General features: G+C 35.7%; 1 protein-coding gene across 8 annotated transcripts in view; it reads right to left on the reverse strand.

Moving 5' to 3' along the window:
- The window catches only part of LOC123676902 (transmembrane protein KIAA1109 homolog), a 57,531-nt gene that overhangs the window by 14,405 nt on the left and 21,463 nt on the right, over nt 1-21,663 (reverse strand). For 3 of the 8 annotated variants that reach the window (XM_045613193.1, XM_045613192.1, XM_045613190.1), the window contains exons 25-50: nt 21,247-21,390; nt 20,820-21,182; nt 20,646-20,729; nt 20,164-20,588; nt 19,927-20,107; nt 15,777-16,061; nt 15,061-15,157; nt 14,514-14,654; nt 14,295-14,429; nt 14,015-14,212; nt 13,745-13,957; nt 13,525-13,698; nt 13,303-13,464; nt 13,041-13,220; nt 12,598-12,964; nt 12,138-12,274; nt 9,751-9,804; nt 9,251-9,579; nt 7,127-7,396; nt 5,537-5,683; nt 5,003-5,426; nt 3,426-3,637; nt 2,971-3,358; nt 2,726-2,917; nt 2,111-2,408; nt 1,612-1,842 (exon numbers count right to left, since the gene is read on the reverse strand). In XM_045613193.1, coding sequence (XP_045469149.1) covers nt 1,612-1,842; nt 2,111-2,408; nt 2,726-2,917; nt 2,971-3,358; nt 3,426-3,637; nt 5,003-5,426; nt 5,537-5,683; nt 7,127-7,396; nt 9,251-9,579; nt 9,751-9,804; nt 12,138-12,274; nt 12,598-12,964; nt 13,041-13,220; nt 13,303-13,464; nt 13,525-13,698; nt 13,745-13,957; nt 14,015-14,212; nt 14,295-14,429; nt 14,514-14,654; nt 15,061-15,157; nt 15,777-16,061; nt 19,927-20,107; nt 20,164-20,588; nt 20,646-20,729; nt 20,820-21,182; nt 21,247-21,390 — 5,831 coding nt within the window. Of the gene's footprint in view, nt 1-1,611; nt 1,843-2,110; nt 2,409-2,725; nt 2,918-2,970; nt 3,359-3,425; nt 3,638-5,002; nt 5,427-5,536; nt 5,684-7,126; nt 7,397-9,250; nt 9,580-9,750; nt 9,805-12,137; nt 12,275-12,597; nt 12,965-13,040; nt 13,221-13,302; nt 13,465-13,524; nt 13,699-13,744; nt 13,958-14,014; nt 14,213-14,294; nt 14,430-14,513; nt 14,655-15,060; nt 15,158-15,464; nt 15,505-15,776; nt 16,062-19,926; nt 20,108-20,163; nt 20,589-20,645; nt 20,730-20,819; nt 21,183-21,246; nt 21,391-21,663 lie in introns of all 8 variants that reach the window. The other 5 variants (XM_045613191.1, XM_045613195.1, XM_045613196.1 and 2 more) reach the window with 5 other exon arrangements.

The raw sequence follows: 21,663 nt of genomic DNA on the forward strand, positions 1-21,663 counted from the left end.
AATTATTTTTTACAAATAAAAAAAAAATTCGATTTCCATAATTTTCAATAGAATTATGGAGATTGGCGTTTTTCTTTGTTAACGCACATTCTGAAAATCTCAATTTTAATGAAAGTTAACTCTACATTGACTTTATAACTCATTTTTTATGTTTTCTCGGGAAGGTTTTGAACGAAACAACGACACATTAAATGGAAGAAAAATTCAGGATTTCACCGAATCTTATGTGAAAGAAGAGAAATAAACAATTTTCAAAATACTGGAATGCTGATAAGTGATTTAATACTTGGTATTTCCACCCCTTGCGTTAATTACAGCTCGGCAACGACGGTTCATACTCAAAATGAGTGATCTTAACATGTTCTGATCTAATCCTTCCCAGATTTCTCCGAGTTGGATTCCTAAGTCTTTAAGACTAGCTGGATAATTTTCTGAACTTCTCAGCCTTCTATTGAGGTTGTCCCAAACCTGCTCAATCGGATTGAGATCTGGATTTCTTGCTGGCCATTCCATTCGAGAGACTCTTCAAGGCACTCCTGAACGATGCGCGCACGATGAGGTCTGGCATTATCGTCCATAAAAATGAAATTTTCACCAATGTATGGGGCAAACGGCACTGCATGCTCTTCAAGAATGTTCCTTATATACCCATCAGCATTCATAGCTCCATTATCAACGACCACTAGGTCTGTGCGAGCAGTCAAAGATATTCCACCCCATACAATAATCGATCCTCCCCCGAAACCAGTAGTATTCAGGAAATTGCACTGAGCATATCTTTCATGTGGACGTCTGTATACAAGGGAACGTCGATCACAATGGTAGAGGCAGAATCTAGACTCATCTTAGAAGAGAACTCTTTCCCAATCAGCCTCTTCCCAATGGATATGCTCTCTCGCAAAATCCAAACGCGCCCTTCGATGGGCTGGGGTAAGAGCTGGGCCTCTTGTCGCGACACGAGGCCTTAAATCATATTCTCTGAGGCGATTTCTTATTGTCTGAGTGCTAATTTGCACCCCATGAGTTTGCTCAAGCTGATTTTAAAAGAGGCGATCGGTTGCAAACCTTTGTTTCAACGAAGAAACTCCCAAGTAACGTTCTTGAATGGCAGTTGTTACCCGTGGTCTACCCTGTCCTGGTCTTCGGACATTCATACCTGTCTCCCTGAATCGCTGCAACATTCTGGACACACTTGTATGGGAAACTCCAAACCTTTCTGCAATTCTTGTGTATGTCCACCCTTCTTCTCGCAAAACTACCGCTTGGGCACATTCCTCTTGGGTCAAATTGCGTGTTTCGCGTTGCATAGCGATCGAGTGTAGAAAATCAAAAGAAAGAAAAACTATTGATCACTAGAATTGATCGAGAACAACTGATTTCAGAATGGAGCCAATACATTCAAAATCTGATAATCTCATCTTTTTTTATTCCTGCTGAGAAAAAACATCTGTATTGATGAAAAACGCGTTGAAAGTGGATAACATATGCATGCATAATTCTGATAAAAATAATTATCATTGAGAACACCTTCAGTTGTAGAACAAATTTGAGATTTCCATAATGTGCGTTGATTTTATTGCGCAGTGTAAGTTTAAGAGTTTATGTACTCACCTATAATCCCTCTCCGGCATAGGATGGCTCATAACAAACGATTTAGATCTGAATGCAGTGTCTCCCTGCCTATCACCAAGTCCAAATTTTCTTTTGATGGAAGATGCTCTAACACTTTGCCTTCTCAATTTTTGGATCATATCCCTCCGGAAGTCCTTGTACACCAATTCCTCGAGTTCGTGAAGTTTCTTCATCTCATCCTCAATGGTACCGTGAGAAGCTCCCAAAGATCTGACAGGGTACCATGAACAATTAGTTTCATATTTTCATTTCATATTATATTCTAATTGGTAACATAATCATAAATATGTTGACCAATATTGTTCCATGGTTTTTGATCTTAATTTCTTAACTTAAAAAAGTCCAGATTAGATCTTCAAAACAAGATCAATACACCAATATTTTAAATCTTAGTGAGATAAATAATTATTATCCTCCATAAATATATGCACATTTGAAAATATTGTTTTACTGCAAAGATGCCTGTTGAATATCTCACCTTAAGTCATTGATTATCTTTGCTTGCTCATTCATTGCCTTTTCAATTGCCTTGGACCTAGCTCTGTGATCAGTTGTAGCACCGATTGTTTTCAAAATACTTTCCTGTGACGCTTTGAGTCCATCAGGTGTGTCGTTATCATCACTATCGTAATCCATGTGAAGGGGGGGATCTTCAGCACCAGTGAGCATTGTTAAAGTATGGCCTAGGGCTGATAACTGCTTGCCTATGTTGGTATCCAGGTGTATGTCCACACCTTCCATCTGCCATTGGACGCTTAAGAACCATTTGGCATTTTCTAAAGGAATTTTTTTATTTTAAAGTAAAATCAAGAAAGATATCACAGAAGATGACGTAAATGATAGAAATAAATGAAATTGAAAACTACTTTTCGGGTGCCATTTTTAGGGAGCTGTACCTAACTAAGCAGGGGTGGCTCAAAAAAAAAAAAGTTTATTTGAAAGACCCACCCTATTTTTTGATAAGGAATCACTTCCTAAATTCTTTCACAACTATTCACAAACACCCATATAGCAAAATAGGTGGAAAGTTATGGATTTCATCGAGTAGCAATCAATGTATTTCAATAGTTCTATGGCTGGATATTTTACTCACCATTCGGTTGTTTTGCTGCTATAGTTCTGCTACAAAAGTCATATGTACCATCACTTACAACACAAAGGTTCATAATTGAAGAATCGTTCATGTCAGGCTTCCAATCATCAAAACTATTTTCAAAATCGTCGGCGAATCTCAGGCACAAGTTCGAAAATTTTCCTTTGCTCACCAGACAGCCCGAACTGCAAGCTACACATTCCGATTAGAAATTTATGTCAAGCCTCAAACTAATATCGACTCACCAGAAATACTGGTATTCTCCAAAGTCACTACCACAGCACCCCTGATATCTTCATGAAAGTTCCTTTGATTCCAGTTCAAAGGCAGTGGATTCAAAGGAAGACATATTCCCATGTCCTCCACTGTCAGCTGCATAAAGAGGGTGCCAAGGTGTTGAGTACTCAACTGACTTGTCAATTGACCCAGTTGAAACTTCTCCGGAACTTGATTGGTAGCGAATAGCATCTCTTTGTTTAAATTTGCCCTTTTTTCATTCCAATAGTCATAAGCGTTCTTATAATTGAGCCATACTAAAATGGCCTTGTCAATGGCGGCTGGTTGAATATAAACCAGCGGCCTCTTTAGGGTTAGCAGAACGACTTCTTTGTCTTCACCCTCTACTATTTCATCCTGGATAACGCAATTAAACAATCAGTTTCATCATGCAAGTTCGAATTTGTGTAAATTGATTCTTTACCTGGAAGGCGTTCCTAAGTCCAATCCTTGTGTTGAAAAACGCAACTGGCTGAAATTCTATTTCTGCTTCTTCGAACAATGCATTTCTTATGAGTTGTCCAAGGGATAATTTGAGGTCAACTTGAGCTTTTCCAAACAGTTTAGCCGCTGTACTATTTTTGCTCGCTCTGGATATGTTTTGTATTCGGTTGGATAGCTCAAAAACAACTTCACCTATAAAGCAACATGTAAAATGAGTTTATTTAATGATAGAAATTACAACACAGAATATAAAAAAGATATAAATTCAATTTGAAAGTAGTCTTCATCAAATCAGGAATGATTTTCATTTTTAATACATAGGCGTACAACTTTGCTTCCGCGGCTTCTTCCGAAATTCGAGGCTTTATTGTAAAAAACTGGTTATACATTTCTGATTCAAAGTATTGCCCATCGCTGGCGACTACTTTCTCCCATCTTTCGGGCAACGTACGAATCCCGCGTGGAAAAAACTGGTCATCTTTTGAAGCGATCCACGAATCAATACAATTTTTACTTCTTCATAAGACCGGAAGTGTCGATTAGCCAGGCCATGTGCCATTCTGCAACTTCTGGAAAATACGGCGGGTGGGGTAGGACTTTCCATTTCAACGTTTCCAAGAATGTCTTGACCACTTTCACAACATGGGATCCAGCATTGTTATGCTGTAAAATCACTTTATCATGTCTCTTGTTATATTGCGGCCGTTTGTCTTTCAATGCTCGGCTCAAACGCACTAATTGCGTTCGATAACGATCGCCTGTAATTTTTTCAGTCGGTATTAACAACTCACAATACACTACGCCGATCTAGTCCCACCAAATACTGAGTATGACCTTGGAACCGTGAATATTTGGACCGTTTGGCCGGGATATCCCTATGATTTACTGCGCTTAGAATTATCGTAATTGACCCATTTTTCGTCTCCAGTCACAATGCAATGCAGAAACCCCTTCATTACTTGCCTTGCACGCAGCTGTTCACAAGCAAACAAACGCCGTTCAACATCTTAAGGAACCCAATTTCCTTGTTTTTGAATCATTCCCATGACTTTCAGGCGTTTTGAAAAGGCATTTTGCGTCACTCCTAATGATCCTGCCAATTCTTCTTGAATTTGACACGAGTCTTGATCAAGTAATGCCATCAATTCTTCACCTTCGAAAACCTTCTCTCTTTCCATGTTGGTCTTCGACGTCAAAATCACCGTCCTTGAAGCGTTGAAACCATGCCCGGCACGTTCTTTCACTGATAGCGGCCTCACCATATGTATTTTAGAGCATTTGATGAGTCTCAGCCACATATTTCTTCATATTAAAGCAGATAATTAAAATCTCCCGCAAATGACGAGAAATTGGCTCGATAGCTGTCATGTTTAATCGAGAATAACTTTATGATGCAGACACAAATCGACTAATATTTCGATGACGTTATACTTACAAATACCTAAGCTTATTGTATGATATCTATTTATTTCGACTTCCACTTACCTCTACAGCCATCTTTTGCAAAACGGCGTAAGCAAAATTTTACACCTAATAAAGCTAAAAAAATCCACATACCTGTCTCAAGCCTAACGGCAGAGCTTCCAGCGGTCGTTGCTGTAATTTCAATGCCCTGTATTCTGATAATCAGGGAGAATAAGATCCTGGTAAGAGATGATGGTTCCTCAGATTCTTCCAGCCACAATGGGACCGGCCTCTCTCCACCGTACACCTTCTGGATGACCTCGTTGATTTCTTTCATGAAGACCTTTTGCACAAAAACTAAGTGGTTGAGAAGATCTGTTGTGAGGCTGTGTTTAAAGATGCCTATGTCAGCTTTTGCATTCAGGTAGCCGCCTGGCTTGAAGACAGCACCTTCGTGTTCCCTCTGGTCGTTTCTCGGACCCAAAACTGCGTTTTCGGGAATGTATTCTGCAGACACGTGAATAGCGGGAAGGGAAATGCTTGCTTCTGATGGAAGGTTCGCCTCTGCTTTGTCACCCTATTCACAAAGATTCATTACATTCATCGACTTTTTAAAATTGGGCTATATTTGATAACAAGCAAAGGTGTGATTAAAAAAAAAATTAGAACAAATAAACGTCCACAAACCTGCAATTTTGTATTGAAACTCAATGAATGATGTGGAAGATCAATTGTGAATTTTGCTTTGCTGCCAGTGAACCCTGTGCTATTCACCTGGTCCATTTTATACTGTGCTTGTAAAGATGGTAAAAGGGCTGCTGTTATACTCAGACTCTGTAAAAAAAGATTTCTGATTATTATCACCAAATATTCCTGTTGAAGCAAATCTTGGCTTGATAAAGAGTTTCCGGGGTCTGCACCAGGAAAATCAACCATCATTGGTTGGCATGCTAAGTTTAAACGTGGTGAAATGAGCACCGAAGACGGTGAACGCAGTGGAAGTCCAAAAGAGACTGTCACCGACCAAAAAATCAAAAAAGTTCACAAAATAATTTTGATTGACCGTAAAGTGAAGTTGATCGAGATAGCAGACATTGTGAAGATATCATCTGAACGTGTACATCATATCATTCACAAATATTTGTTCATGAGAAAGCTGTGTGCCGCGCGAGCTCACAATGGATCAAAAGCAACAATGTGTTAATTATTCTGAACAGTGTTCGAAGCTGTTTAAGTGCAATAAACCTGAATTTTTGCGTCGATATGTGACAATGGATGAAACATGGCTTCATCATTTCACTCCGGAGTCCAATCGACAGTCAGCTGAGTGGACTGCACACGATGAACCGAATCCAAAGCGAGGAAATAATAATAATAATTTATTGAAAAACGCAACAGTCAGCTGGCAAGGTTATGGCATGAGTATTCTGGGATGCGCAAGGTATAATATTCATTGATTACCTCAAAAAGGGCCAGACCATCGACAGCGATTATTATATAGCGTTATTGGATCGTTTATAGGATGAAATCGTTAAAAACAGCCTCATTTGAAGAAAAAAAGGTGCTGTTTCATCAAGACAATGCGCCGTGTCATAAATCATTGAAAACAATGGCAAAATTGCATGAATTGGGCTTCGAATTGCTTCTGCATCCACCGTATTCGCCAGATCTGGCCCCCAGCGACTTTTTCCTGTTCTCAGACCTCAAAAGAAACCTAGCTGGAAAGAAATTTAACGCTAATGAAGAAGTAATCGCCGAAACTGAGGCCTATTTTGAAGCGAAAGACAAATCGTACTAAAAAAATGGCATCGAAAAGTTGGAAGATCGCTATAATCGCTGTATCGTCCTCGAAGCAACCATGTTGAATAATAAAATCGAATTTTGCCAAAAAAATGTGTTTTATTATGGTAGACCGGGGACTTTTCAATTGGCCTGTTATAAATGTGCGTCCGTAGCTACTCACTCCATCTAAAATATTAACTGTTGGAAGACAGATTTTTTTTTGGTGTAATTAGTATATTACTATCTTTTAAGGAATATAAATGTCATTTTTGAGGCCACCTTCAAGGTCAAAGAAACGTTGAATTACTTATTTCAAATGGAGCACTTTGTGTCTAATTGCATATTCATTCCAATTCTATCTAAAGTATATCTATATGAGATTTCGAATAAGGCTCTACAGAACGAACACCTTTGATGAAATGATTCAGATCACTCTTCATGGAACGAGTGCTCAAAGAGACATTAGGTAAAAACCAAAAAGTATTCAACCCATACCTGTAATATCACGGAAAATTGCATAACAAGAGGCTGCAAAAGGCTCTTCTCTGATACGTTGCTTTTCATGTAACTGGAGGAGAATATATGTGGCATATGAAGAGGATGGTTGGGACTGTTAGGTCCTTCTTCATCAGCCTGTTGACCTCTAGACATTCGACTCGCAGTTCTTGTGACCCTCAACTCTTGTATGGTCGAACTTAGTTGCTTGCTGCCTCTAGTTACCATTCCATGGAGAGCTACTGGATGTTGGGGAATATCTATGTTCACCTTGAATAAATTAAAGATATTATAAAAGATAAAATATATACAGATTTGGTAAATTCGTTCCGAAAAATAAGATATTAAATGTTATTCCAGTGGAACAATGCGTGATATCCAATAAACGACTTTCAATGTCGGAGTGGGGATGGTCACAGTTGCGGTCTGCTCTAGCAATATTATTCGATCTTCAACCTTGTGATGGGTTACGACAATTTCATTCCTTGTATGTGAGGAAGTCAAGAAGAAATTAATTTTTTGCCTCTTCAATTTTCAAGTAGCAGTGTGAAGGAAACTTTTGACTAGCACGACTTCTATTTCATTGATGTTTTAGTTGTGGGAAAATGTTTGGATGAAAAAACATATTATGGAAAATTAGACCATCTTTTTTGAACATCTCCATATTTCCTTTGATACGAAATTGTTAATATATATTTTAGAGAAAAAATATTATTACTTGGTGAAATTAATTCGAATGAAGAAAAGAATGAGAAGTTGGACACTTGAGCGAATTTCATGAAGTCATGTGTAATAATAGGCAATAAAATGTTTATATGATTATACACTGCGCAAAAAAATTAACGCACATTATGGAAATCTCAAATTTATTCTACAACTGAAGGTGTTCTCAATGATAATTATTTTTATCAGAATTATGCATGCATATGTTATCCACTTTCAACGTTTTTTTTCAATACAGATGTTTTTTCCCAGCAGGAATAAAAAAAAATGAGATTATCAGATTTTGAATGTATTGGCTCCATTCTGAAATCAGTTGTTCTCGATCAATTCTAGTGATCAATAGTTTTTCTTTCGTTTGATTTTCTACACTCGATCGCTATGCAATGCGAAACACGCAATTTGACCCAAGAGGAATGTGCCCAAGCGGTAGTTTTGCGAGAAGAAGGGTGGACACATACAAGAATTGCAGAAAGGTCCGAAGACCAGGACAGGGTAGACCACGGGTAACAACTGCCATTCAAGAACGTTACTTGAGAATTTCTTCGTTGAGACAACGGTTTGCAACCGCTCGCCTCCTTCAAAATCAGCTTGAGCAAACTCATGGGGTGCAAATTAGCACTCAGACAATAAGAAATCGCCTCATAGAATATGATTTAAGGCCTCGTGTCGCGGCAAGAGGCCCAGCTCTTACCCCAGCCCATCGAAGGGCGCGTTTGGATTTTGCGAGAGAGCTTATCCATTGGGAAGAGGCAGATTAGGAAAGAGTTCTCTTCACAGATGAGTCTAGATTCTGCCTCTACCATTGTTATCGACGTTCCCTTGTATACAGACGCCCACATGAAAGATATGCTCAGTGCAATTTCCTGAATACTACTGGTTTCGGGGAGGATCGATTATGGTATGGGGTGGAATATCTTTGACTGCTCGCACAGACCTAGTAGTCGTTGATAATGGAGCTATGAATGCTGATAGGTATATAAGGAACATTCTTGAAGAGCATGTAGTGCCATTTGCCCCATACATTGGTGAAAATTTCATTTTTATGGACGATAATGCCAGACCCCATCACTCATTTTGAGTATGAACCGTCGTTGCCGAGCTGTAATTAACGCAAGGGGTGGAAATACCAAGTATTAAATCACTTATCAGCATTCCAGTATTTTGAAAATTGTTTATTTCTCTTCTTTCACATAAGATTCGGTGAAATTCTGAATTTTTCTTCCATTTAATGTGTCTTGTTTCGTTCAAAACCTTCCCGAGAGAACATAAAAAATAAGTTATAAAGTCAATGTAGAGTTAACTTTCATTGAAATTGAGATTTTCAGAATGTGCGTTAATTTTTTTGCGCAGTGTATTTGGGTTTTATTAAGGTGATATTTTCGGTTGAAATCTGCAACTTACAGCTCCAATAGTAAGTAGTCCGGCATTTTTATCCTTGCTTCTTTTAGAAACGCTGGAGTATAACGTTTGGGACTTTCCTATTGTAACTCTAACCACAGTCTGCAAGTTAGGGGCAGTGCCTTCAAGGAGTACTATCATGGTCTTTCCAACTTGTCCTGTTATGGAATACTCTAGGATGTTTGGAGTGCTCTTGTTTCTGCATGTCAAGCTTGAATGGAGACTGGTAATTTCAGCCTCGAGTTTGAGACCAGAAAGTGTGGCTAGCAATTTAGTCCTATGTATTCTTGCCACACCAAAGACGACCAATTTTGAAAGTTCTTGTGTTGTTGCTAAAAAAATATTGAATTTATTTGGATATTCGATAATGGGAAGAATCAATATCGGATTAGATTTCAACAGTTATGCATGCAGCTAGATTTTGTACAAAATCTTCTATTTTAAAACACCAAAAGTTAAATCTTATTAATTTCTTCCAAATAAATTATCTTATCATGACATACACATTCTAATATACCCTTTATCCTTCACCTCTACATGTTTAAAGTGCACCCTCTCTGTAAATAAATAGAATCAATGAAACGGGGGATTTCTATTACTTAAACCTAACGAGAAAAAGCTTTCACATGAAGTATTGAAAGTAGGAGTACCTAATAAGAAAAGAATTCGAGAAAAGCGACGACTTGACGTCAGATCCTTTTGAGCGCTCGTTCTATCGTGTCATCGTGATATAGTGGATAAGGAAACGAGAGCTCAAAAAATTCTAACTGGCTAGGTCTTATGTAGAAAGAACATATATGAAGATTTATAGCTGAACAACATAATTTTCAATAGCAGCAATCACAACTTGTTTTATTCATTCTAAGTAAAAATAGAGAGGGAAATTGAAGAAAGCTTCGTAAAGATGCAATGATGAAAAAAGTCCGTGATTAAACTAAAAAACAGAAATTTGAATAATTAATATTATATATTACAATAATTAGGATTCCAGAAAACCAAATAAATGATTATTAAAAAGTTAAACTTTATTTTCCAAATAATTTTAAAAATCTTTTATGCATTGATTGCATTAGTCTTTAAATTTATACAATGTGATAAAAAAAAACATGAGTGTGCATTTATGCAGTATCAAATAACGAATAGCAAACTACAATTGTCAAATAACAACTATAAGTTAAATATTTAATGGATTCGGTCCTTACTTGATGAAGATATATAAAAAAAGTGATTTTCACTAATATTAACTTCATTTTATTTCATCTATATAAATTGAATGTCATATTATTTTATGAAAATGTTCATACAGCCGATTAACTATCGATTAGACACTCCGGCAAAATTAGGGAAACAGACAGATCTAAGGAAGTTTGTAGTTCATTTTCTCTTGAACCCTTCGGCTGATTTTAGCCATAATTTATAAATTGTATCTTGATTCCTTGGGAATATAACTGCTCAGATACCGTGAACAAGAAAAAATGAAAACTAATGTTTTATTCGAAACACCATGAGGAGTGATTCATTGACAAATAAGAATGTTTACAAACAATCAGATGTCTCATTTTTTTAACAATATCTTTTTTTATTTGTATTGTACTGTTATCATTTTTCAACGAATAAGCAGAATAATGAATACAATGAAAATTCGTTAATCATATCAATTAAAAGTTTTCATTGAATCAAGGAACAACTTTCATTAGACCAATGAAGAAATGTTAATTATTACAATTTTTGGTTCATTATTCAATTGGTTGTATTTTGTATCAATTGAAATTGTCCAAAGAAGTTAAAGTACAACTTTAAACATTTTATGAAAAAAGTTCTTCTATCCAATGAATATTTCATTGAAACAAGGAACACCCAATATCAATTCCATAATCGTGATATTGATACGAGGATTCATAATATCAATGAATAGAATAAAATTTCATTATTTTGATGAAAAAGTACTTTGTATCAATAAAATAAAGTTAATTCAATGAACAAATTTTTTTGCAGTATACTGAAACCATTCAATGTGCTGTAATTTTTCTAAAAATTAAGACATCGTAAATACTAAAAAGAAGAAATGTTCAGAAGACATGAGGCAAGATCCAAATATTCACAACCATTCTCGTCTATCAACGATCAACTGCACAGGATGTTCTGAAAGAAACCTCACTTTTCATTTTTTTTGTTCACCCCTGTATATGAAAAAAAAGGGAGTAAATGAGTACAGCATCTGAACAGTTATGTTACCGAGGAATCAAGCTAAAATTCGAACAAAGAATTGCTAAAATAGGTCAAAGGGTTCAAGAGAAAATGAATTAAAAACTCTGTTGAGATTTTGCCTTTTCCCCTTATTTTGCCAGTGTGTGTATATGTACAATTTTTGTTGTGTTATGTGAAAAATTCGCACAAATTTGTGTGGCTTTTGAACTTAGTTATTTTTAGTTTTTTTATATGACTTTTTTCAAAAGTTACCCTTTTTCTTGGGTTGGAACACATCAGAATGAAAGATTTCAGGTGAAGTATCAACTTGAAAGCGTTACAAGTGGATTAATTTATGGTTAACAACTCAAAAAGCCTTTCAAGCTTTGCCATTTCACTGAACATCAATCAAGTTGTTTATTATGAAAACATAATATTACCTTCATTTAAATGACATGAAACTAACTTATGTGCATGTGTTACTTCTACTTGAATTTGGATCTGCATTTCAATTATTAGTTACTTAATAATTATTAAGTGATATCTGTTGCTTGCTATTCCTTATTTGATAAGGCATAAATACAACATAAAACATTCCAAAGATCCACTACCTAATTTTGAACATTCTGCAGTTTTCATGCAATTTCATGCGAAATAAATTCAATGTACTAAAATATTTTTCACGTTAGCATGCATAACTCACTTGAATCTTTATTTATATTTAGGGGAGGGGTCATCTCTTTATCAATTTCTTCTGATGATTTCATTTCTGTAAGTAAATCGTATTTTCTATTACCTTTATAATGTTCAGAGATGTCTCCACAGTTGCCCATGGAAAATCTGAAACAAATCAACAATATGGTCAAGTTGATGAAATGAGTTGAAAAAATGACGCGAAGACAAAAGCTTTTGAGCTCTCGTCAGGGGGTCTTTGAAGATTTTTTTCTAAAAGTCTTATAGTTTTCTCTTTTGAAATATTGTCAACAAAGGCCATTTTGAAATTGAAATTAATTCAACTTAAGCACTTCAATTCATTATTTGTGAAAATTTACTAGTTATTAACAATCATGGAAAAAGTATAGTGCGCAACACATGCGAAAATCACATTCCTTACTTATTAGAAATGTTCGTTTCTTCGCACTAGATATTCTATTACTCCATACCTGTGGTTGATTGTCTTGGTCTCTGGCATATTACTATACAAATCGATCAGATGATAAATAGTTTTCCAACATCTTCCAGCATTAGTCATACTTTTATCTGAAGAAACTGTGGCCCTATCCAAAGCAGAACCTGAGGGGCTGCTCATAGTAATAGGTGTACCAATTCCTTCATTGAGGTTTATGTATCCTTTTACGCTTTTACTTGTGGAAATTAGCTTCTGTGCGAAGCTCTGTGGCCTTGAACGAAGGCTAGGAGACGGAGATATAGCAGCTTTATGCATTTGAGAGGAAGTATAAGAACCAGCATCTGATACTTTGATACTTAGTTGCTTTGAAAGATCGACATGATGATCATGAAGTGCAGAATCTGAAAAATCAATTAAAATAAATAAGCTTATTCATTTAAGATCAAGGTATCTATCAATCCAAAGATGACAACTTACTGGAAGAATGTAATTTCATATCCAGATGATCGCTAGCACTTGTTTTCGGTCTACGAATCTCAGTAGGTTGTTGTTCGTGCATTTCATTTCTTGCATCTTTCACATTTTGATACATATTTGAAATTTGATGAAGTAATCTCAGTAAAGGCATATTAACCCTTTGAGATATATAATGGACACCTAATTAAAAAAATAGAAATCAATAATTATAAAAAAAATCAATATTTTTGTCATAACTAAAAAAAATATTTTCAAACATTACCAATAGTGAAGTTAATAACTGTGCTGGTATGATTCTTCAATTGACTTCTTGAAATATAAAATATATTTTCCGATTTCATCATTTCATTAACATTCATATCGGCAATTCTTTCAATTTCTATCTCAACAGATATCTTCTCGCAAACGAAAGATGGAGATTCATCTGAAATAAAGTTGAGTAGATTATTTTAGAATACATTTAAAACTTATAGTAGATACACACCAACTGGAATATCAATGAATAATTTTTGCTTGTTTTTATTTCTTCCTTTCTTTTTCTCATGTTTTCCATAATCTGCCTCCGATACTACTATGTCAATCCTCATGGTATCCATGCTACCAACCAAGCAGAAATTGGAGCCTAAAGCGTCCAATGTGGTGACTTCATTACCTGCAGCTTTGAAAAAATTAGTAATTACATAAACTTGTTTAGTTTTACTTACAGGATTCAGAAACGGTTGTGAACCTAAGTTGTTGCGGTATGACTCCTAAAACAGATAAAACAGGTTGGAATATTTGATTTGCATCTAAAAGTCTCCCGGAATCTTGTATTGGAGCTAGAGATACTTCAGGAGCAGCCAAGTTTTCCCTAGGAAGAGTATCAGGTTCACCAGATGATTCAGTCTGAAGGGTATTTATTTTTGATTCAAGACAACCTGGAAATGATGAATATATGTATTCTATTTTGAAATAATCAAAAACATTGAGCTCACCTTCTAACGGTGCTTTGCCAGTGTTAGTTGTCGTGTCTTGTTTAGCCATCCAACTATACATATCTTCAGAGAAGTTTGTGTTTCCCAAGGTTCTGTGAAGAGGACTTGAAGGCAACTCTGGGCTAGATCCTGAATTTACTTCACTCGGATCCGAACCCATGTTTATTATTGTCCTATCTTCTCTAAGTGCACCGTAACCTGAAAATTAGAGGTTATATCGGGATTTTGGACAACATAAATTAGATTCTATTCTAAATTTGTTAGTAAAACCATATAATACCTATACTATCATCCGGTTGGCTCCTTTTTTGAACAAAAGGATATCCGTTATTAAGCAAGGGCAAAATTACACTTGCCCGACTACTATTAGGAGGTGGAACGTGAGGTAAACTCTTCTTACGTTTCCTATTGGGGACTAAAAAAACAGCACACACCAGTTAATTTACCTTAAAGCCCAGGAAACACATATATTCTACAGAAGATGTATTGATGTTCTTACCAGGAGGGGATGGTGATGTTAGCATGCTCTCCACACCTCTGGGTACTACAGCGATTTGCGGATTGGGCCCAGTACCATCTAAATATCCTGAAGATCGAGGAGAAGTTGTCTGTTCTGTATGATCTTTTTGTGTGGAAATATCTATGAAAATTATAATAAAGTCAGTGTGGCAAAGGAGTTGAATACATCTTTCAGATTAAAAGTAATGTTCATTGAAAAAGTAGGCAGAATGAAAAATATTTTTAATTCATGTGGAGCACATCGCGATTCAATAATATCTATTGAATATAATAATCGACTGTTACTGTTGGAATAAGTTCAGTATATGAATTTTGCTGCCAGTATTCAATGAAGTTTATTTCAATCTGAAAGTACATTTGTTTCCATCCTATTTTAAACTAGTTAGTCAAACAAAGCATCAAAAATGAATGATTCAGCGTTAGTGTAATTATTATAATTTATATCCCAATAATTTCCAGTAAATAAAAACTAAACCTATCAAGCGACCTAGATTGAAATCTAAAGTGTAACACGCTGTATAACCTACCCGTCCCAGTTTTGAAATTGTGTAACAAGCGTGCATTTTCGTCGGAAATATCGTGTTCTTCATTAGCACTCGTCTCCCCATCAGTCAGTGTCACTTCCTGCGTTTGATTTTTGAGTGAAAAATGACCAGTACCGAAAAAAGAAGCGAAAACACAATATAGTAGGCGAAAAACAAAGAAAATTCAAGATATGACCATCCGAACTTGCTCAAATGGTCTTATCTATTAACACATCGCAAACATAAAAAAGGAGACCACAAAAAGGTAGTTGAAGCATGTTAGTCAGCAAAGAAAAACGACAAGGGTGTAAAAGTACATTGAACAAAAATCCGCCAGTGTAAACAGAGTGTATTTGCTTGACATTGAACTACTGAAGATGAATAAACAATAAATTAGTACTCCTTACTGGTCTCTGATATCATATCCATTTGGAACTCTGGCTTCACCTGAACAAGAAAAAAATCTACAGATTTTAAATTAGAGGTTAAGTTATTAAAACAAATATCAGAATATCAAATCGATAACTTTACTCGAGTCTAGCAATGTTTAATTTTATAGGCAAATATCTCTCGGTTCAATATTTAAATTTAGACCAAGTAGGCTTCTTATATTGAAGCATGTATGGACATTATGGGGAATTGGCAACAATTCGTTTGGTGGGGGGGGGGGACGATAGGAAACAATAGCCACCCATAACAATTTTTTGTATAGAACATACCTCGGTTACCTCAGGAATAGCAATTGTTGTACTCAATGGTTTCACCCTTGACTTCATGGTATGTTGGCCTAATAAAGGTGTGTACAGTATGTTTTTCCACTGTCTGCTAAGAACAACAATGCCCTGTCTTAAAGTGAACAATTGAGGCATCTCATTTTCCTTAAGATGACTTTCGATAACACTAGCACCTATTTCTAGGTAATACCTCTCCAGAATGGAGCAGAGTTGTAGATTTGGGTCGTTTTGAAGCGTCTGAGATAAGGGTGTTAACTTTCCATACCGACTCTGTAAAAAATTACAAGATATTATTTTAAAGAAGTGTTTTTGATACTCTAATAACTAGTGTTTTAGTAAAAATTACAGGATGATGGGATGAACGAAGTAATCTTCCCATACTGTAGCAGACTCAATTGGTGAAAGATTGGGAGATCTAGTGGACCAAGGCAACAAATTAACTTGATTGTCTTCCAAATAGACCTAATTCCCTTAGTGCTGGTACTTTCCCTGGATAGTCCTAGGGTGCCCTCATAGGATACTCTATCTATCACAAGAGGTGTGAGATCCGTAATGATCTCCAATGGGCACGTTCTCATAGCTCCAGTAATACAAACACAGGCTAACCTTATGTTGTTCTGACTTTCTTTGGCATGCCAGACTATTACGCCATAAGTTATTATCGGTTTCACAATCATGACGTACATCTATAAGCTTGCCAACATTTATGAAGTGGTTTGTTTTCAGATTCTCCTTTATTAATTATTTCTTTCTTTCTATTTATTTATCCACCACTTTCTCCATCGTTTTCAGTAGAAATGATGTTAGGCGAATGGGTCTGAGAGATCGGAGATCAATCCCATATTTCTGATTTTGGTATGACCATTAGTTTAGTCCTTCTCCATATTTTACACAGTGCTACACAGCTTCTTGTAATTTTCAGGAGATGGGCGAGAATGTCTTTCCTCTCTGCAGGAGTACTGGCAATATTCCATCTACTACTGGTGATTTATACAATCGAAAGGTGTTTATTACCTGTTCCGACCATTGCCTTGTACATATTTTTTTTGCAATATCCCAATTTTGTTTGCTTTTGAGGATTCTTGTTTTGAGCATCAGTAATAATAATAATAATAATTTATTCGTGCTAAAAATACATAATTTTACACATGTCCAAACAGTAATGAGAAAAAAGAAAAAAAATTAATTTAGATATTCTTCAGTGCTATATACCGCGGCATTTGCTAGATGTTTCTTGACTGTCTTCTTGAATTTGTGCAGTGGTAACTGTCTGATTCCCATTGGAAGCCTATTGAACAGCTTAATGGCTATATATTCAGGTCTTTTCTGGCTTTTTGTCAATCTGCAATGGGCGGCCACCAAGTCACTTCTACCCCGTGTAAGGTGATCATGGATGTCTCCCAGCCTAAGGTTCTTATGTTTGGCAGCGATTTTATCTGCTTTAGAGTTTGTAGCTTGCTCAATTTTTGTTATTCCTAGAGAAGAATCCGCGAAAGGAAAATTCTCTCACCAGTACACCTGCAGGCCAGAATTCTGGGGCGCCCAACTTTTTAAATAGTTCTTCTGATGCAACACCCACACTGAACGCCGAATTTGAACCCTTCGTGTCTAGTTTTCGCACTTCTATTCCGTCTTTTACTTCCATTTTTCCCAAATAGTCTATAATGTCCTCTTCCTTAACAATTCCCGCTATTTTTCCTACATACATCCATTTCTTCCTTAATGCACCCTTTATTCCGCAATTATTATTAGATCCAGTGCATATAATTTTGTCTTTATTTTGTAATTTTCGTCCTTTAATTACCGTTTTCCAACCAGAATTGATTTGTTCTGGTGTTGTAATGTCCTTATTTTTGTTGTTCTCCACGATTGTTTTGTTTTCATTATAATTTTCATTTGGAATCGCCGTTACATCTGTGGTAGATGTTGATGGTAACATATTTTTAAGTACTTTGTTACTTGAATTGTAGCAACATGATATCCTGGAGATGGTGGAACCACGCCTTATACAGGGTGGCCACTTTTTCAATGGGATTGTATTGGTAACTTTTAAACCATAAGAGTTAGAAGGTCGGTCAAATGGAGAAAAAGTTGCATTCATAGAAGCATTGTCCAGCAGTTCAAACAAATCGAGATTATCAGGGCCGGTTATTGAGATATCATAAGAAAAGTAAATTCTGTCATCTTGATTTTTCTTTTTTTCCCCACTTTATTTCAAATATTACCAAATAACGTTACAGAAATTTTTTATTCGACAGTAAAATATCCTCAATTTTACGTATTAATCAGATTTCGTATACAACGTTTCGTACTCTCTAGACTACCCTCAACCTCATTTTTTTCAATACGGATCTGCATATTTTATGACACTTTTTAAAATGACTTTTAACGCTAAATTCAACGATATATCATACAATGTCATTCAAACCTGATATTCAGGTGATTTTGACCCTTATCCAAATTTCTTTGGGTCGGATCTGTATTACATTTAGGTACCTTCAGTTTAATTAACAACATGCAATACATTTCGATGAGAAAATCAACTTACTCATCTTGAACTAAATGGAACATATCAGAATCAAATCAAGAAACAAGTAATAATTATTTACATATTTCAATTCATAATAATTAAACGAATTATCATTTAATGAAAGAAAAATCGAATGATTATTCGAAAGTAAATGAAAATGAATGAAGTAAGTGTTCGAAATGTCCACCATTTTGTAAAATGCACTTTACGGTTCTGGAACCCATACTTCCTATACATTTGCTTGTATCGTCTCCTTGAATACCTTCCAATACATTCTCAATCTTCTCGCGAGGAATCACTATTGTTGGATTTGTCATTTGTTCTGTTGAAACAAATTACAGAAGCGAACTTTATTTTGAGATCATTACGATATAATTTTTGCAAGGCTTGGTATTCAAATTTAAAATCATTGTATTCGCGTCCCTTGACTATTTTATTAACAGCAGTTTTTGATCATTTCCATTCACTGGCTACAGTTCTCGATTTTTTTCTGGGTTCAATTGAATTTGGGCCAGAACATTGATATCTTTGAAAGATTTGTTTTTTCTTACATACACACCAGTAAATTTGGATAAGGATCAAAATCACCTGAAAATCAACTTTGAATGACATTGTATGATACATTGTTGAATTCAGCGTTAGAAGTTATTTCGAGGTTGCAGGTCCGTATTGAAAAAAATGAGATTGAGGGTGGCCCTGAGAGTACGAAACGTTAGATAAGAAATCTGATTACGTCAAATTGAGGATCATTTACTGTCGAATAAAAAATTCCTGAAACATTTTTTGATAATATTTGAATTAAGGTGAGAAAAAAAGAAATTTCAAAATGACATAATTTAGTTTTCTTATGATATCTCAATAACCGGCCCTGATAATCTCGATTTGTTTGAACTGCTTGACAATGCTTCTATGCATGCAACTTTTTCTCCATTTGACCGACCTTCTAACTCTTATAGTTTTAAGTTATCAATACAATCCCATTAAAATAGTAGCCACTCTGTATATATTTTTTTTGCAATATCCCAATTTTGCTTTTGAGGATTTTTTTTTGAGCATCAGTAGCAACATGACATCCTGAAGATGGTGAAACCACACCTTATATACGAACATTCATAAACCCACTTTTCCAACAAGATTAAGCGCGTATAGCTAGAATAACTTTAGCCCTTTTAATGAAAACCAACTAGGTATCTTGTCTAGTTCCCAAGATCTAACGATTTTTTATACATTGAACACATCTGGTACGTTATGGGAAAAACATTTATCTGTTTACCCTATCCTCCTCAGACTAAAGCAGTACTTAGACATAAGTTAGAAGTAGCCTAAAAGATCTCATTAGGAGATGCCCAGACTTGTTTCTAAGTGCATAAGACATCGTGGTGACCCAATACTTTGTTGATTTTTCACATTTTTTTCAATGGTTATATTTTCCTAAAATATTATTCGATAACCTTCCTAAATCTAAGTCAAAAACAGGTATACAAATAGTTGTTGTAATAAATCTACCATTACTGGGCGTTATATTTTTTTTTACTTAGTTATTTAGAGATGTAAGAATATTTAAGAGAAGAAACCATCGGATTGTCTCCCAATATGAATACCTACCTTTGGAAGAGTATGAACTCTTTGAATATCCAAAGCTTCAGCCATAATACAAGCAACAGTTGCCGTCGATCTTCTATACATAGTCCTGACTAAGTGCACTACACGAATTGCTAGCCTGTTACTGGGGTTCATCCATGCGTTTATAGCCGGTGATGCAGTGCTCAGTAAGTTCCAGTCCAACCTTCCAAAACAAGATATTGTTAACTTTACAATATATGAAGTATTAAAAAAAAATACCTTGTATAATCAATTTTCCGGGTAATAGGAGCCCTTGGAGGAGCAGCAAAATTGAACCAGACAACCTTAAGTTCAATAACACACGATGATACATTTCCCATATCTTTTTCTGCATTGTCTTTACAATTCTCAGTGGGCTGCGAAGTTCCTGGTTGGCTTGTACCAGCATTTTTCTCCTTATCCTTACATTTCTTGTCGCCTTTATCATTAGAAACTTTTGGGGTTGTCGGTCTTTGAAGGCTACTCAGACGATCTCCATTTTTAGGCGTTGCAGAGCATGGTCTAGATGTCGTACCCCTATCTTCCACCAAAGGATCACAGTCTTCATTTCCTTTATCAGGGTCGCCACTTGTTCCTGATGTTTCAGTCTTTTTCTCTTTCTTATCGTCTTCACACTCTTCTTCAAATTCAGATTTTTTAACAATCTATAAAAAAATTTATATTAACCTTTCGCCACTTCCACACAAGGATAATCCTTTTACCTTTAGGTTTATACCTTCAAGGCCACACTCAAACATAATGAAACCTAATTTATCCTCAGTGTTATTTTCTTCTTGTTGAGCGCTCTGAAAATTGATCAATCATTATGAAAATTTATACCTAAGATAAAATCTATTTATTTATTTATTTTCTATGATTATATATAATCAACTTACAATGCTCTCACAATAAGAAGGTTGTAAATAGTATTCAATTCCTCTGTAGAGAGGCCTCATTTTTGCTGGCGTGAACAAAACCTTTGATTTGTAACTGGGTATAGCAGTTATGACAGCATCATCCAATATGCTGCTCTCATTTTTCAACCTACGTAGTTGGCCATGTACCTTTCCGATATTCAGGCAGAAAACCAACTGCTTTTGCAGTTTCTTGCAGCTTTCTATGAAGACTGGCTCACCTTTTATTATATCCGCATTAGTGTATGTTTGAAGACCAAGAAGTATTCTGGCTCGATTTGCTCCTTTTTTGCTACCTGTTTGAACAACAGCTGGTCGGTGGAATTTTTGAAGAATTTCTTTGGCCTGGGGTAAAAGAAATTGAGAAGAATGAAAAACATAACATGTTATATAATTCAAATTCACTTACTTGTTTGTCACAATGGAACTTCATGACAATATTATCGAAACAAACTGATAGTAGTGAAACACAGGTAAAATCTTTAACGTTATCTAATGCAGAGAACGATATGATCTCCTCTACAATTGAAACTTGAAGAAAAGTGACATTAACCTAAAAAAATTCAACTGTGAAATTCTGATAATTTAATATCATATTGGGTATAGTCCGTATATCTCCTTGGTCACTTTGGTTAGTAAGTAGGTCTGTATATATCAAATTCCTAAAAAAGAGGTGATTTTTTCCTGAAACTTCGGTGAGTCATCTGTCACCAGAGCAACCGCAACTGGTGGAGTCCGGTAACCACTCCCACGCGTCTTGTCATTTTTATTATTGTAATTATGAAAACGATACCCTTCAGAGCAATCAAGAACTTTTAGTTTTTTA

This window comes from Harmonia axyridis, chromosome 3 (assembly GCF_914767665.1).
Source record: "Harmonia axyridis chromosome 3, icHarAxyr1.1, whole genome shotgun sequence".
In the NCBI taxonomy this organism is placed as follows: Eukaryota; Metazoa; Arthropoda; class Insecta; order Coleoptera; family Coccinellidae; genus Harmonia; species Harmonia axyridis.